At 46.9% G+C, this 16,252-nt stretch overlaps 1 protein-coding gene across 3 annotated transcripts in view; it reads left to right on the top strand.

The window, feature by feature from the left end:
- KIAA1549L (KIAA1549 like) overlaps positions 294 to 16,252 on the top strand; it is a 129,196-nt gene continuing 113,237 nt past the window's right edge. For all 3 annotated transcript variants that reach the window (XM_021083199.1, XM_013994444.2, XM_021083200.1), the window contains exons 1-5: positions 294 to 2,444; positions 2,866 to 3,480; positions 5,488 to 5,603; positions 8,103 to 8,322; positions 9,430 to 9,563. In XM_021083199.1, coding sequence (XP_020938858.1) covers positions 299 to 2,444; positions 2,866 to 3,480; positions 5,488 to 5,603; positions 8,103 to 8,322; positions 9,430 to 9,563 — 3,231 coding nt within the window. In that variant the 5' untranslated portion in view covers positions 294 to 298. The remainder of the gene's footprint in view (positions 2,445 to 2,865; positions 3,481 to 5,487; positions 5,604 to 8,102; positions 8,323 to 9,429; positions 9,564 to 16,252) is intronic.

The following is a 16,252-nucleotide window of genomic DNA, read 5'->3' as shown; positions in this document are numbered from 1 at the left end:
ACCGATGTCACCAACATGGCCTTTCTCGGAGGTCCAGTCTTCCTCAGCAGCGGACAGAACTAAGGCTGTGTTGGGACCGTCCCCTGACAACACAAGCTGGCCACAGTCTGCACGAACGCCTCTGCTCAAGACCCACCGGAGAGCCCGCGCTCACGGGGCCTTCCCTTCCTCCCCTTACCAAGGAGGCGGGCGCAGCGCCTCCCTCGAGCCTTCCGAGGATTCCGCCGAGCCCCTGGTCCACCCGAGACCTCAGGGGGGAAGAGAAGCAGCTGCCTTGTCAGGTTTGCCTCACACCAGCATGCTCCCCCCATTGTCCACTGTCCCACCAGGGATGTCCTTGGGCGCTGTCCTCCCATCTCGGCCACCGCGGGTAGGGACCCCTTCCATTCCAAAGCAGCCTTCCCCGAAGGCAGACGCTTCTCCATCTTCATCTTCTTCATTGGCTCCCAGCTCGCCTCATTCCATCCTCTTTCCTAAGCCAGCACAGCCACCCACCGAAGTGCCTGTATTCCGCCAACCAGCTCCAACAGACCCCTCCTCAAGTCGGAGCATAGCTAATCCCCGACATCCACTTGCCGAGGAAATGAATGGCTCATCCCCAAATGCCCAGGATTTAGTGAGCATCCCTCGTCTAGGTCTTTCTGGATCCTCAGCCCCAGCAGAGGGCCCTCATGCTGCAGGCTCCCCCATGCCTGAGTTTTTGAGCTCTGTGGCAGACCTGACCCCCCTGTCTCCCCCTCCCCTGGCACCTGGAAGTCTTCTTCTGCTTCCAGGAGGAACCCCCTCATCATCGATATCAGAGGTGGCTCCCAGTCCTGCATCCACCCAGCTGAGTGAAGCTGAGGTGCCTGCAAGAGCCCATAAAGCAGCATCTCTGCGGGCCTTTAGGAGCACAGCAACCCGTAGGGCTGCGTCTTCACCAGTCCAGACTGCAGCATCAGTGGTCGTGGAAGTGACCGGTAGAACGTCAGTCCCTGTGACTGCACATGACTCCTTTCACTCCCTGCATTTGTCAGCAGCTCCAGAGAATTCCGGGGGGCCCTCCCTCTCAGCAGAACATACGTCTCCCCCCCTGGTGCCTTCTCCTCTGCCTCGGGCCACAGCCCGCCCAGGGCAAGAAAGCCTTTCTGGGGCAGTTCTCGCATCACCGTCCAGCAGCTGGGCGGCAGACTTCCCCTCCACACCCGCTCTCCTCCAGCCGGCACACAGTCAGGCCTCTCCATCGGCCCTAACCCCGATGCCAGCTCCCCAAGAAGCAGGCCAAGATGCATCCCCTCCTGCCGCAGCTACAGACTTCCTCCTCTCGAGCCCAGTTCCAACTCTTCCTTCGACGACTGGGACATTTTCCCCGCAGGAAGAAGATAGCATGACAGCTATTTTAAAGATCAGCAAAAAGGCAGCTTTGACAGTTGCTCTCCAGACCCTCCCAAGTCAAGAGGGTCCAAGTCTGCGCTCTGAAAGCAGATTCGCCTCCGATTTGAGCACGGATCATGTTTCTAGAGACATCACACCACCAAGAAGAAACCTCCTTCCTTCAGCAGTACATCCATCTTCCCTCCCCTTGGCACAAGCCCCCCAGACTGTTTCCGCATCCCTTAGCTTTTCCAGCCCCAAGCCAGAGACTCACACAGCTGCGATGGACCGTTCTCAGTGGCCAGTTTCAGCTTCCAAACAGGGGACAGCGTTTCCATCCTCCAGTGAGGTCTCTGATTTCTCCACAATGGGAGACACAAAGAAGCCAGCAATCACAGATGTTTCCTGGAGTTCGCTTTCAACACAAGCCGGCTCCCTTCCCGCAGAACTAACGATGTCTGACGTGCTCCAGCAAACAAATTATGATGTACGTGGGCACACAATCAACTCCACAAGTTGGGGAACTCACTCAGCTTCAGTCACTCCTCCCAGTGGTTTAAATTCCTCTGTCAATACAATAAAATTTCAGGATTTCAAAGATAATGTTGGGCATTCAGTGACTGCAGGAGGCTCGCGCTTTCAGGATCCAGACTCTGGTACAGGCACCAGCCAGGCTGTTCAACAGTCAGACGCTTCCACGGTTGGAAACCGTACAGACTTCTTGTCCGTAAGCACTGACAGCCATTCCAGAGACTTCCAAACGGCTGGGGTGGAAGAATCTGAGTCTCATCCCCATCTACAGCTGCCTGCCCACCCAGCACATCCTCTTTCGCTAACCTCTCCGAGTCTGACTTCTGCAGCAAGCTGGCGGGAGATGTTTTCAGATGGAATGGATCCAAGTTTCCAAATTGCTGGTGACATCTCTCCATCTCTGGAGATAAATGCTTCCACACCATTCCAGAACATCCCGAGAGACCACTCTGCTGCTGAATCTCCTCCTCTCTCCTCCAGTGCCTTATTCAGAACCCCATCTAAAGCACTACTGGCTTCTCAGCGCCCTGAAAAATGGACAGGTGCAGCTTCTCATGCAGGTAGTTTGTTTCCTGGTACCCATCCCCACCCCCAAATAAGTGTGACTGCTTCTGTGGCCAAAGCATCTTCAAGCTCAACACAGATATACCCGTCTTTGCTCAGAAGGAGCAGATGTACCCTGATTTCAGGAGAATGAATGAGTTAGTGGTCTGAGTAGCCCACATAGTCCCGTCCTTGATCTTCTGCTGACTTGAGTTTTTGGAAAGTATTCAGTGTCCTTATTACCCATCATAGCTTTGCTCTAAGTGGCATTTTCATTATGGGTAACCGCCTTAGCGAACCTAAAGCTGTTCTGCCTCAAATCCAGAGCTCAGAGACCTTCCACCCCAGCAAACCCATGAGTTACATCCATTCATTCCCACCCCGAGAGGTGTGTGTGTTTCGGGCCAATGACAAACTGTGCTTGTTCTCTCTTTGCAGTGGACGCCTCGGTGTCGCCCAGGGCAGAACCAACAACAGCAGCAGCAACCACGTTGTTTCTTCGGAAATCAAGTCCACCAGTGCTGTCGGCAGCCCTGGTTGCTAAGGGACCTGGCAGCAGCCCTTCGGCTGTGGCCTCGGCATTAGTCAAGAGCAGCTGGACCACTACTCTAGCTAGAAATGTCACAAACAACGCAGCACCTGGGCCAAAGGCTACCCCAGGGGCAGCCCATCCGGCCTTCTCATTCACGCCGACCTACATGTATGCAAGAACGGCACATGCCGTGAGCACTCACACAGCCATGCAAGCGGACATGGGCGCTGCCTCCGGCCTGTTGTCCACAACACACCTCCCCAGGAAACCACAAGCCATGCACACGGGCTTCCCAAACCCCACCAACCCAGACATGCCCAGGACGTCCACCGCACGCCCACTGACAATCACCGCAGCTCTGACGTCCATCACCGCACCAGTAAGGGCCACCCGGATGCCGCCTTCGTCCGCAGAAAACACAGATGCTGCTCTCCAGGCTGCATCCACGGCTATGGCCACAACTGGCAAAGTGGCATCCAACCTGGAATGTCAAATGTCCAGTAAGCTCCTGGTGAAGACAGGTAAGAGTCTACTGTCCTGGTTTGTCTTGAGAGCAGCAAGTGCATCCTGGTCTCAAAGATGTAACAGGATTATTAGATTTAAGATCAGTGGTTCTCAGCCAGGGGTGTTTGTTCTCTGCCTGGGGACATTTGGCCACGTCTGGAGAGTCCACAACTTGGAGGATGGGGAGGGTGTCACAAGCATCTAGTGAGACAGAGACCGGGGATGTGGCTTAACGTTGTACAGTACACAGGAGGGTCACATAACAAGCAGTACAGCCCCAAACGTCTGTAGTGCTGAGGGTGAGAAGCCCTGGTCTGTATCGAGTGGCGGAGGAGAGGAGGAGCGTCATGTGACATGGATGCTAGACCTGGGACCCATCCTGATAGCAGAGGCCCTGGGAAGCCAGTTCTGCCAGTGAGTCTGAGAGAGCAAATGCGGGCCAGGTTTGGCATGGAGAGCAAATCTGTGGTGTCTCGTGTGCGTGCATGATGTGATTAGCAAAATACAGAATCTTGGGAAGGGCCGCAGAACTCAGAGAGGCTTTCTGTCATGTATCTTCTCAAACAGCAGATACTAAAAGTCTTGGCACCCTCTGTCCACACCCGCAATTTCTCCTGATGTTGAAAAGGAGACCTTCTTGAAAGCGTCGAGGGCTAGATGCTGTCTCTTTAGCCCCCGCCTCTGAGTTGCAGCAGACGGGCCAAGAAGGCACAGGATGCTTTTAATAGTGTGGTAGTGTCTGCTATAAAAAGCATGAGACACATTATTTGAAAGCGCGTGCCAGTGTTGAATGCTCACGTCCCGCCTTCCTCTTCGCCCCACAAAGAATTAAATGAAATGATCTCTTGAGACATATCTTATTCTAAAATGGGAAATTGTGAAACGAGGCCGAGCAGAAAGCACAGTATCTTTTTCAGTTTCTCAAGAAATGATACCATCTGGTTCCCTCCCCCACCCCGCCACCCTGCCGATCGCTACCTCCTCTGAGTGGTAGGCAGCCCCAGCCACCTCGATGCGTGGAAGTCTGGAACATTCTCCCCTTCAGCCGCACCCAGTTGAACCACCAGTTCCTTGCAGTTCTGCCTCCTGAATTCCTCTTCCCTCCACCCCAGCGCCACTTCCCTAGTTCGCACCATCATCATCCCTCACCCACATTTCTGCAACAACAGTCAGAGTTCGCTTTCTGCCTCCAGACGCCCTCCACCCTCCAGTCTGTCCTCCCGTGCGCAGTCCAGGGAGCCGTCTAAAACGCACGCCTTTGCTTAAAACCCTTCCTTTCCCACTGCCCTCAGGACCAAACCCAAACCTGTAGACTGAAACGTTCACTTCTATCGCTGTGGCTTGGCACCCTGGCTTTCGGAGCAGGGTGGGAAGTCCCTCCCACCTTGGCCTGGCTCACGCCCATCATTTTCTAAAACTTGAGAAGCAACAGTTCCTTCCTCCTGGAAGCCTTCCCTGATCCCCACACCCAAATCAGGGATGGATGCTGCTCCGAGGGCTTCCAACCACCTCCTAGGCTTCTTTCCCAGTAACACCTGTCATGTGTTCAGTCGCAAATGCCTCTTCTCCATGGCAGGTCTCCATCCCTATCTCTGTCTCACTGTAGGGTGGGGACTGCACCTTCTGATGCAGGGTTGTTTTCAGCTGTTTTAGGATGCAGGACCTGCGTTTGGAGGCTCTCAGGGAGGTTGTTGCAGGAATTGCCTTGCATGCAGATCCATCATGAGCAGGCACGGCTAAGCCTGGTGCTCAGAGTCAGAGGGAGCGTGGGTCAGAAGTGAAGTGCTCCCAGCATGCTAGCTCTCTCTCCACTCGGGCCACACAAACGGCTGGGGCCTTCTTTCCTGAGGGCTTGAGTGGGACCAGCAGAGCTGCCTCCCATCCCACCTCCGTTGGTTGGACCTGTGCCACCAGCTTTGCTCAGAACCTGTAGGAGGTGGTGGCTGGGGAGGAAAGGCAGGCTTATTAACTAGGAGGTCTGCTGCCTTATGCTGATTGATTTTGTGCTTCTGTTTCACCCACAGTTCTCTTTCTGACCCAAAGGAGGGTGCAGGTTGGTGAAACCTTGAAGCTCAGCGTGGCCAAAGGGCTCACACAGGCATTGCGGAAGGCGTTCCACCAGAATGACATTCTGGCTCACGTAAGCCCCCAGCTTTTGTAACCAGGCGAATCCATCCACTCTGGACCCAAGAGGAAGCTCTTTGGGTCCAGAGTCTATTTAGATTCTTTTCCTCCTCCTTGGATACCGTAGCCACAACAGAAATAGGATCTTTCACCATTTGGCAAATAGCTAATGCGTGGTAGCTGGAGAAGAAGGTCAAATTCTGAGATGGAAAATAGATGATAATTGCCTTATGCTTAGTTTTTGAGGGTTTTTTTTTTTTTTTTAAAGCCTAGATGTACTGTTTTAAATTGTCCCATTATCCCCTTGTTTGGGGAAAGTATTTAATTGTGGCAATGTGATTTTACAGAACTTATTAATTGCTTTTTCCTTTATCTTCTTCACTGCCGTAAACAGTTAGCGATTTATTTCTGGACGTTTAAAATGACTCTGACTTGTAAATGGAGTCCAACTTTACTTAAATTGCCAACAGCAGACAAGGAAGTGACTATTTTTTTCTCCAAGCACTTTAATGCCAAGTACTATTCAATGCCATATTGAAGTGATGGCAGCCTTGCTTTACACTCTCCTGGTTTGATTCCAAATTTTAAAGCAGTAAATATGAGGGGCAGGCAGTGGACAGCCCTTTACATCACTTAAAAATATTGCTGTGGCTTCTTCCCTTGATGCCTTTTTCATAGCTGCATGCAGATGGGTGGTCCTTCCCCGACACCACAGCAAGAACGAGGAGGAGATTGGGTACCCAGTTTATCGGTCCTTGTCAATCTCTTTGCTATAATTCTGAAAGAAGAAGAAGAAGGAGAAATGTTCTCCATAAGCTGCCTCTGTGGTTTCTGTAACAGAAACTTTATTTTATTTTTTAATTTATTTTTTTTATTAAAGCATTACAGCTGATTTACAGTGTTGTGCCAGTTTCTGCTGTACAGCATAGTGACCCAGTTGTGTGTGTGTGTTCTTTTTCTCATATTATCTTCCATCATGGTCTATTCCAAGAGACTGGATATAGTTCCCTGTGCTGTGCCGTAGGACCTGTTTGCTGATCCATTCTAAATGTAATAGTTTGTATCTACTAACCTCGAACTCCCCATCCAGAAACTTTATTTGAAAGTTGAAAATGTGACTTTTGTTTCTATGTGGTTGTTGGAGACAGTTTTCATTAAACTTCAGTCATTTGAAAATTATTATCACAGTTTTTGCCTTTTTTGCATATCATCACAGACTGCTGCGACAATTAGCAGGTGTTAGTTTTTTTTTTATCAGCTCTTATTTTTTTAAAAAACCTTTCTTTTGAAAGGACTTTGATATTGCCACTATAAATGGAAGTCAGGATCATTGGCCACAAATAAAAGGTAATCATAAAAATGAGACAGCCTGTTAAATTCAAGCTAGGCATGGTTGCTTGCAGAAGGCTCTAAGACTGGGCCTGATGTCCTTTGTTTAAAAATATGATTAGCAAGGATTAGAGAGGCGTTAAAAGTAAATTATCCTCAAGTTAAGACTTGTTCCTTGAAGTATTTGGAAGCATTAGAATGAGAGTCACTTTTTCACTGGGTGATATGGTGGCTTTTGCTGCTGAGTCCATGTTCCATCCGGAAGTGTCTCTTGTCCCACCTCAAGTCACCTTGAACATCAAGGTGCTGGGGCGCACACAGTGTGGAGGAAGCAACAGCACACCCAGCCTGTTGCAAAATCAGTTGTCTTGGTTTCTTTGGCAAATACACATGACACTCCTTGTGGAGATGCCAGAAGAAAGTGGGGGAAAGCAGGCATTAAAAATACCCTGAGCTGTTCCTCTCGAACACTAGGAAAGCAAAGCAAAGTAAGAATAAAATCGAAAGCCTCAAAATCTTCCAGTTGGGTCGGAAAAATCATCAGTATCCCTTAGGTCTCAGCTGTAAGAGGGAACTCTCCATGGCTCATATCTGCCTTGGTCTTGAACCAGTTACAAGTCAAGAATGGAGTTAGCCTGAATGATTCTTCTCTGAGCTTCTAGGGAGAGGAATTCACCTCATTTACTATCTGACCCCTGTCCCGAGGGGCCCCCATGTAATCGATCATTTCTGCCTTTTAATGTTCATACATGATGAGAAATATGATGCAGCGTTTTTTCCCAGAATTCTGTTCCCTGGAAATCTCTTTCGCCTGCTATCTCCTGCCTCCTTTCTTTGGGGATAACGGGTGCTCTCAGGATTATACGGAAGCATTTAAGGAATTAAAAAGCCCCCACAGATTTAATTCTATTTCAGAATTAAATTTAGATCTAATCCTATTCCAGAATTAAAAACAGACTTCATCCTGTATCTGAAGGTTCAACATACATTATATCTTGTTATATTCTGATAGTTTGAGACTTGCCAATCCCTGTGGGCTTATAGGATTGTTAGAATATTTGTTCAGTGGACGTGTCCTATTCCCCAGACACACTCAGTAACACTTGGGGTTCTAAGAAGCACCAAGAGGGACTCGAAAGTCCCGAGGAAATAAACACTGGGTTCTGTGGGTCCGTTTGTTCTGTAGGTGGACATTCTGGAACATTCTCACAACGTCACAGTTGGTTATTATGCTACCAAAGGGAGGCTGGTGTACTTGCCTACTGTAGTGATCGAAACACTGGGCGTTTATGGGGTCAGCAACGTCACTGCAGATCTGAAGCAGCACACCCCAAGCTTGCAATCTGTGGCACTACTTGCCGCCCCGTGGAACCCCCAGCCTGCAGGCTACTTCCAGCTGAAAACAGGCAAGTAACTCGAAGGAGTCCTATCCGTTCTGGGATCGGGGGTGGTACCAAGAGGACCCCTGACTCCACTGCTCGCTGCTCTGTCATCTTATAACATCCTGTGTACCCCCTTGAAGGACCCCCTTAATCAAGTGTTCAAGTTCCCAGTGCAACAGCCTAAACATTTCCAGCCTTCATTTATTAGATATATTCCTTCCAGAGTTCCCCTCATGGCTCAGTGGTTAACGAACCCGACTAGCATCCATGAGGTTTCGGGTTCGATCCCTGGCCTTGCTCAGTGGGTTAAGGATCCAGCGTTGCCGTGGCTGTGGTGTAGGCCATCGGCTACAGCTCTGATTCGACCCCTAGCCTGGGAACCTCCATATACCGAGGGTGTGGCCCTAAAAAGACAAAAAGACAAAGAAAGGAAGAAAGAAAGAAAGAAGGAAGGAAGGAAGGAAGGAAGGTAAAGAAAGAAAGAAAGAGAGATAGATTCCTTCCCAACTCCTTCCCAGAAGTCTTTCTTCCCAGTCTATGTAATTAGTACTTAAGAGCATCAAGTACTGTATTTTTAATTTCTTTTTTCAGTGGATACTGAGGAGAGCTGAGCATCTGTAAAACCTATGCTTGGCAGCAACACGTTCCAGATGCCCCTGAATCAGAATCTCTGAGCTTAGGCCTTGGAATCTTTTTTTCCCTCAAACTCCCTGGCGATACTGATCTTGTGGTTTGTAAACCACAAGAGTGGAGGAACCATTGAAATTGAAAGACTCAATCAACTTAGTAATGCAGGTCAATTGATTCTTTTTTTTCCCCTTCAGAAACATGGAAGGCCTGATCCCTCTCAAGTTATTTTTTATTTTCTTGGACCAGATGTCTCCATATTTCAGTCAAATTAAATCACAAAGTCTTTTGCATCAGAGGGAATCTCGGATTCAGTGCTTTTAATTCTTCTGTGTTAGAAAGCATTTTAAGAGCCACTTCCAAAACTACAACCAAACCCTGTCTGTCCTTATTTGCCTAAATTCTCTGCCATAAAATCACTCGTTCGACATCGTGACTGCTATGAAGTTCAACGTACTAAGACACAGAGCTTTGGCGAGCACTGATGTATTACTCTCATTCTAGTGCTACAGTTTGTGAGCCAATCCGACAATATACAGTCCTGCAAGTTTGCCCAGACAATGGAACAGAGGCTGCAGAGGGCCTTCCAGGATGCTGAGAGGAAAGTTCTGAATACCAAAAGCAACCTGACCATTCAGGTAAGGAGAAGGATGCTTCGGCTCTGTAGTTGACAGAGGCCAACCAGAACACAGATGTTGGCAAGAGGTGACGTGGTCCCCCTTTTCATTCTGCCTGGTGTAAATAGAACTCTGTGCTTCAGGTATGTGGTGTCGACAGGAGAAGGTGCTATTCTGGGGCCCTGGTATTGAGTCAGGCCTGGCATTGATGAGAATATCTGGGGTATGGTCGTGATAAGGGAGGTGCTTGGACATGCTGTGCCTGCGATAATTTGGGATTTTGTATTTAATTTCCCATGGGATGCTTCCTCAGGCCTAATACATTCATTATTTTAAAAAATGATCTAGGAGTTCCCGTCGTGGTTAATGAATCCGACTAGGAACCATGAGGTTTTGGGTTCGATCCCTGGCCTTACTCAGTGGGTTAAGGATCTGGCGTTGCCGTGAGCTGTGATATAGGTTGTGGACGCAGCTCGGATCTGGCGTTGTTGTGGCTGTGGTGTAGGCTGGCGGCTACAGCTCCAATTAGACCCCTAGCCTGGGAACCTCCATATGCCATGGGAAGCGCGGCCCTAGAAAAAGGCAAAAAGACAAACAAAATAAATAAAAATAAAAATAAAATAAATAAAATGAATCATGTCTAAATAGCTAACTCACCAAGATTTGCCTATTCTGTGATTTTCTAGGCATCCACATGAACAGTCACCTTAGTTTAAACACACACACAGCCCAAGTTACTTTGTATTTAGGGCTTACTATGTGCCATGACTGTGCTAAGTGTTTTATGAATGTTTTGCTGCATGATACTCAAGACATCCGTCTCAGCTATTTTTATCACCATTTCGCAGAAGAGGGAAACTGAGAGAAAGGGAAGAAACTTACAGAAGGTCGCAGCTGGTAAAGACTGAAATAAGGCTCTTAGCCAAAGCCCATCCTCTCATCCACGTGCTCTGCTAGCATCAGTGCCATGTAGAAGTGGGGTCCTTGATGAAATTTTGGGCAAGCATATGAATTATTTGCCAGGGCAATCCCGCTCCTAGTGTACTGTATTTCAACTTTCTGGACCTACAGGAGACATGCTACCAGAAGCCTTTCTCAAACCCACTTTTTTATATAGATAATATCCCACTAAAGACAGATACTTCTTAATGATATTCATCCAGCCCCCAAAGTTCTTTAATTAACTGTACTAACGGATGTCTCTGTTTTCACTGAACTAAAAGCCTTTGCAATTAAACGCAGTGGTTTTAAAATTGACATTTAGCATAAGTGAATTATGGAAAGCATACAATTTAATTTGAATGAGTAGCTTTCCTTTTCTAGATTCATCCCAAGTATATATGGAAGTATCTCATTATGATTTGGTTCATATTAGGCTAAGATCTAAAAACATGTCACAGGCATAAGATTTATGTAAGGAGTATGACTCAGCTCCTTTGTGGGAGCCGTTTTCTCTCCGACTGGGTTTGTGATCCTCATAGGTACAGGAGTCTTATTGGAGCTTGGGCAGCAGAACATCCTCTAATTGTGTTCAGGAGGCATAGACTTATCGAGCACCTGCTCTTTATCAGGCACTAGAAGGGACACCAAGATAAATAAGCTGCCCTTGGCCTTAAGAAGCCTCTCTTGTGTTGTTGTATGATAGTCATGGGCCATGAGATGAAACCTTATAAAGCAAGTAACAAAGCTTCCTTGGAAAAGACTACAACAGCCGATTCAAAAATTACATCTAAATAGATTTGAGTGCTCTTAAATGTATCAACAGCTCTTTGGATAATTGGATGAATTGTTTTATTAACCCCATGTCACTTTTTGCCTTGGCTGACAGGAAGCCCAGAGCCAAAGTTGTTGTGTGGATTTAGTAACACTCTAGGCTCTCTATCATGCATAGATAACTGCATGCTAACCATCCCCTGTGGTTGTCTTCGATTTGTTGTCCTGGGACCTGGTTTTGTAATTTACAGCTTTCCATTTTATTGTATTAAATATAATTTGTGGGGCACCTTGGATATTTTGTATAATAAGACCATGTAAACATTTAATTTGTCCAGAGAGTCATTGAAAAAGTGACCCATTGTTTTTTACTTGTATAGCATTGATATTAGGGGCTAGGTTAGAGTAGACTTCATTAGGACTTTCTGATTGTAAGTAACCGAATCCAAGCTCACAAGGCTTATGCAAAAAGAGGAAGTGATTGGCTCATGTAACTGATAGCTTCACAGCTTATTTACTTCAGAAACTGTTGGATCCAGGTGCTTACATGAATTCTTTGTTTCTTTTCTTTTTCTTTTCCTTTTTTTTTTTTTTTTTTTTGTCTTTTATTTTAGGGCCGCACCTGCGGCATATGGAGTTTCCCAGGCTAGGGATTGAATCAGAGCTGTGGCTGCTGGCCTACACCACAGCCATAGTAACACCAGGTCTGAGCCACACCTGCAACCTACACCACAGCTCATGGCAACATCAGATCCTTAACCCACTGAGTGAGGCCAGGGATCGAATCTGTGTCCTCATGGATGCTAATCAGATTCGTTTCCACTGAGCCACAATGGGAACTCCCATGATTTCTTCATGATGTTCTCTCTTCATCTCTTAGCTTGCCTCGCCCTGGGTTGACATCATCCCAAGGCCTCTGGCACCTCCAGGTTTGCCTCATTCTTATTGCACACAGTCTCATGGAACCAGAGTGCCTTTTTGGTGTCATTCCAGTCAAAGTCCTGGGATTCATTTTCATTGAACCCTCTTGGATCATATACCTATTTCTGGACCAGAAACTGTGGTAAGGATATGACATGTCCCAGTCAAAGAAGTCTGGCTCAGATGCCCATTTCTGGAACCTGGGTGGGGCAACCCCACCAAAGCTCATGAACTTATAGGAGGGAAGAGGTGTTTTTCCCTCCTATCAGGAAAATTGTGGGGCTGGAATAGAAGAAGGGAGAACAGATACTAGGAATGAAAACTACAGCTTTCCGTTCCATCAGCATTATTAGTTCTACTTAGCTAAATGAATCCGTAAGAGATGAGATCAGAAGCCACAGTAGTCTAAGAGTAAAGGGGTGATGGGACAGTGTTCCCTGCAGGGGCTGCTTCTGCTGGGGGACAGGGCATGACTTTCAGGGAGCAGTGGCATGATCTTGGTTTCAGGTCTGTGAACCTCTTCTTTTTTACACAGTTGTTGTTAAGCAACCTTCAGGAATGGTCAGACTTTTCTTAGATACAAAAAATGAGTATATTAATGAAAACACAAATAAATGGAAAGACATTCTGTGCTCATGAATTACAAGATTTATTATTGTTATGTTGCCAGTACTACCAAGAATGATCCATAGATCCAGTGCAACCTCATGGTTCCTAGTCAGATTCTTTTCTGCTGCACCATGACGGGAACTCTGAGATTCAGTGCAGTCTCTATCAAATTTGCAGTGACTTTTTTTTGCAGAAACAGAAAAATCCACCCTAAAATTCACATGAAATCTCAAGGAACCCCAAATAGCCAAAACAATCTTGTAAGAGGAGAATAAAGTCACACTTCCTGATTTCAAAACTTAGTACAAAGCTATCATAATCAAAACTGTGTGGTAGTAGCATGAAGACAGACATATAGACCCATGGAACAAAATAGAGAGCTTAGAAATAAATCCTTATGTTTATTTATGGTCAAATTATTTTTGACAAAATCATTCAGTAGGGGGAGGAATGGTCTTTTCAACCAATGGTATGAAGAAAAATGGATATCCACAAGCAAAAGAATGAAGTTGGATCTTTACCTAACACCATATGCAAAAACTAACTCAAAACAGATCACAGACCTAAATGTAGGAGCTAAAATTATAGAATGCTTAGGAGAAAAGCTTCATGACGCTGGATTTGACAATGATTTGTTGGCTATGATACCAAAAGCATAAGCAACAAAAGAAAAAATAGATAAGTTGGACTTCATCAAAATTGGAAACTTTTGTGAATCAAAGGACATAATCAAAAGGCACTCCACAGAATGGGAGGAAATATTTGCAAGTCATATATCTCTAAGGGGTTAATATTTAGAATACATAAAGAACTCCTACAACTCAAGAACCAAAAAACCAAACAACTCAATTAAGAAATGGGCAAAGGACTTGAATAGACATTTCTTCTTTATGTAATCAATAAGCACATACATGATACTCAGCAGGACTAATCACTAGGGAAATGCAAATAGAAACCACGAAATACCACGTCACAGCTATTAGGATGGCTATTATTTTTTTTTTAAATATAGAGAATAACAGAGTTCCCATCGTGGCTCAGTGGTTAAGAAACCCAACTAGCATCCATGAGGAACGGGTTCGATCCCTGGCCTTGCTCAGGGGGTTAAGGATCCGGTGTTTCCATGAGCTGTGGTGTAGGTCGCAGATGGGGCTCAGATGCCCTGTTACTGTGGCTGTGGTGTAGGCTGGCAGCTGCAGCTCTGATTCGACCCCTAGCCTGGGAACATTCAGATGCCACAGCTGCGGCCCTTAAAAAAAAGGAGGGAGGAAGGAGTTCCCGTTGTGGCTCAGCAGTAACAAACCCAACTAGTATCCATGAGGACTCTGATTCAATCCCTGGCTTTGCTCAGTGGGTCAGGGATCCAGCATTGCCCTGAGCCAAGGTGTAGGTCGAAGATGAGGCTTGGATCCTGCGTTGCTGTGGCTGTGGTGTAGGCCGGCAGCTGTAGCTCCGATCTGACCCCTAGCCTGGGAACTTCCATATGCCAGGGGTGTGGCCCTAAAATGCAACAAACAAATAAACAAACAGCTAGAAACTGTATAACTTATAACTTACCTGGTCAAGTATAGCATGAGCAGAGGTACCATACTACAAAGCTCTTTGGGATCCAATGAGATTTAGTTTTTGTTGAAAAGCAAAAAATAGAATGTTCACAATAGAAATAAAGGTTGCAAAGTTATTTTAGTTAATCTTTTTGGGGTAACACTGTGGCGAGATCTTTTGAATTATTCAGCAAGAAGTGCCGTTCTTTTTGGTACCTCGGGGAAAGAGGTGTGAATACCTGTGGCTAAACCACATTCCGAAAATATTTCCAAAGAGGAAGTAGGAGTTGACCAGAAATGTTGACTGTATATTGTTGATCTTGGAACTCTGGGCTCTGCGTTAGGGAGTTTAGAAGGAACTTCCACTCATAGGAAAAAGTCAGAAATAATGTGAAGAAGCTACTCTTGACAGTCTTCTTCAAAGTAAGGTTTAAAAGGAAAGTTGCAGTGAGGATTCCCGTTGTGGCTCAGTGGGTTAAGAACCCAGGTAGTGTCCATGAGAACACAGGTTCAATCCCTGTCCTCGCTCAATGGGTGAAGGACTTAGCATTGCCACGAGCTGTGTTGCTATGGCTGTGCCGCAGGCCTGCAGCTGCAGCTCCGCTTCAACCCCTAGCCCCGAAACTTCCATGAAAAAAAAAAAAAAAAAAGGAAAGGAAAGGAAAAGAAAGTTGCAGCGATATTTATGTCTGAGTACACAAAGCTCTGGGACAGCCTGGTATCAGTCAGCTCCCAGCAAGAAGTGAGGACACATTCAAATGAAGGTAATTTGAGGCAAGTCCAATGAAAGGGACTTTGCAAAGTACAGGCGGGCTCTAGGGAAACCACAGGGACAGTGCAGCTTCCAAGGCAGTGACAATTGGGGTTGATGAGGTCGGAGGAGGGAGCTGCTGTGGGAAGCATGAGGCCAGAGCTGCCCAGAAAGATCTGTGACCCCACCAGCCAGAGTCCCTCACGCCAGCCCTCCGATCTCACTCCCCACTTCTTTCCCATGTCCCCCTGAGCTCCCTGAGACTGATGCCAGGGGCCCAAGGAGCCTTTGAGGTGGTCCACAAGGGTCTGCCTCTGGGGGCGCTCAGTAGGATGAGCGTGGGCTGGCAAGTGGATCTGGAGAGAGAAGGGTCAGGTACCCAGCCCAGACGCCAACAAAGCCTCTGCGTGCCTGCCTACCCCATCTGTTTTTCAAATCTCATCTGTGGGATATTTTTGTGTATACATCAACCCCTAAAAATCTCATTTTCTCCCAACTGAAAAACTGACTTAGACAAAATTTGAGAAGAAAACCACCCATCTCATAGTAATATTAACATATCCTATGTGGAATTCATAGACCACAAGGAAATGGAATTGCTCTCTAAAGAAGCTGTGTTCTATTTCTGATCTCCCTGTGTCATCAGGTTCGGTCACCTTGTCCATTACTAGGCTGGTGATCGACTGTGTGCATCCCTCATCCTTTCACCTTTAAAATTCCCCAAAAGTTCGACTCAGGTTTTCTTTGTCTGAGTAGCTGAGCCTTCCTTAAATTTACCTTCCTATGTTCTGTTGTGTATTGTTAGAACCATAAAAGTAGCCTGAGGCTGTTTAGCCCTGGAAAAGATACAACCAGCGGTTAAAACCTGAAGGCAGGGGGAGTTCCCGTCGTGGCGCAGCAGAAACGAACCTGACTAGGAACCATGAGGTTGCAGGTTCGATTCCTGGCCTTGATCCGGTGTGGCTGTGGCTGTGGCGGCTACAGCTTCGATTAGACCCCAGACCGGGAACCTCCACATGCCATAGGTGCATCCCTAGAAAGACAGAAAAACCAAAACCAAAACCAAAAAAAAAACCTGGGAGTTCCCATCATGGCACAGTGGTTAACGAATCCGACTAGGAACCATGAGGTTGCGGGTTTGATCCCTGGCCTTGCTCAGTGGGTTAAGGATC

This window comes from Sus scrofa, chromosome 2, assembly GCF_000003025.6.
Source record: "Sus scrofa isolate TJ Tabasco breed Duroc chromosome 2, Sscrofa11.1, whole genome shotgun sequence".
In the NCBI taxonomy this organism is placed as follows: domain Eukaryota; kingdom Metazoa; phylum Chordata; class Mammalia; order Artiodactyla; family Suidae; genus Sus; species Sus scrofa.
The sequence above is the reverse complement of the archived record's forward strand: the minus strand, read 5'-3'. Positions and strand labels throughout refer to the sequence as shown.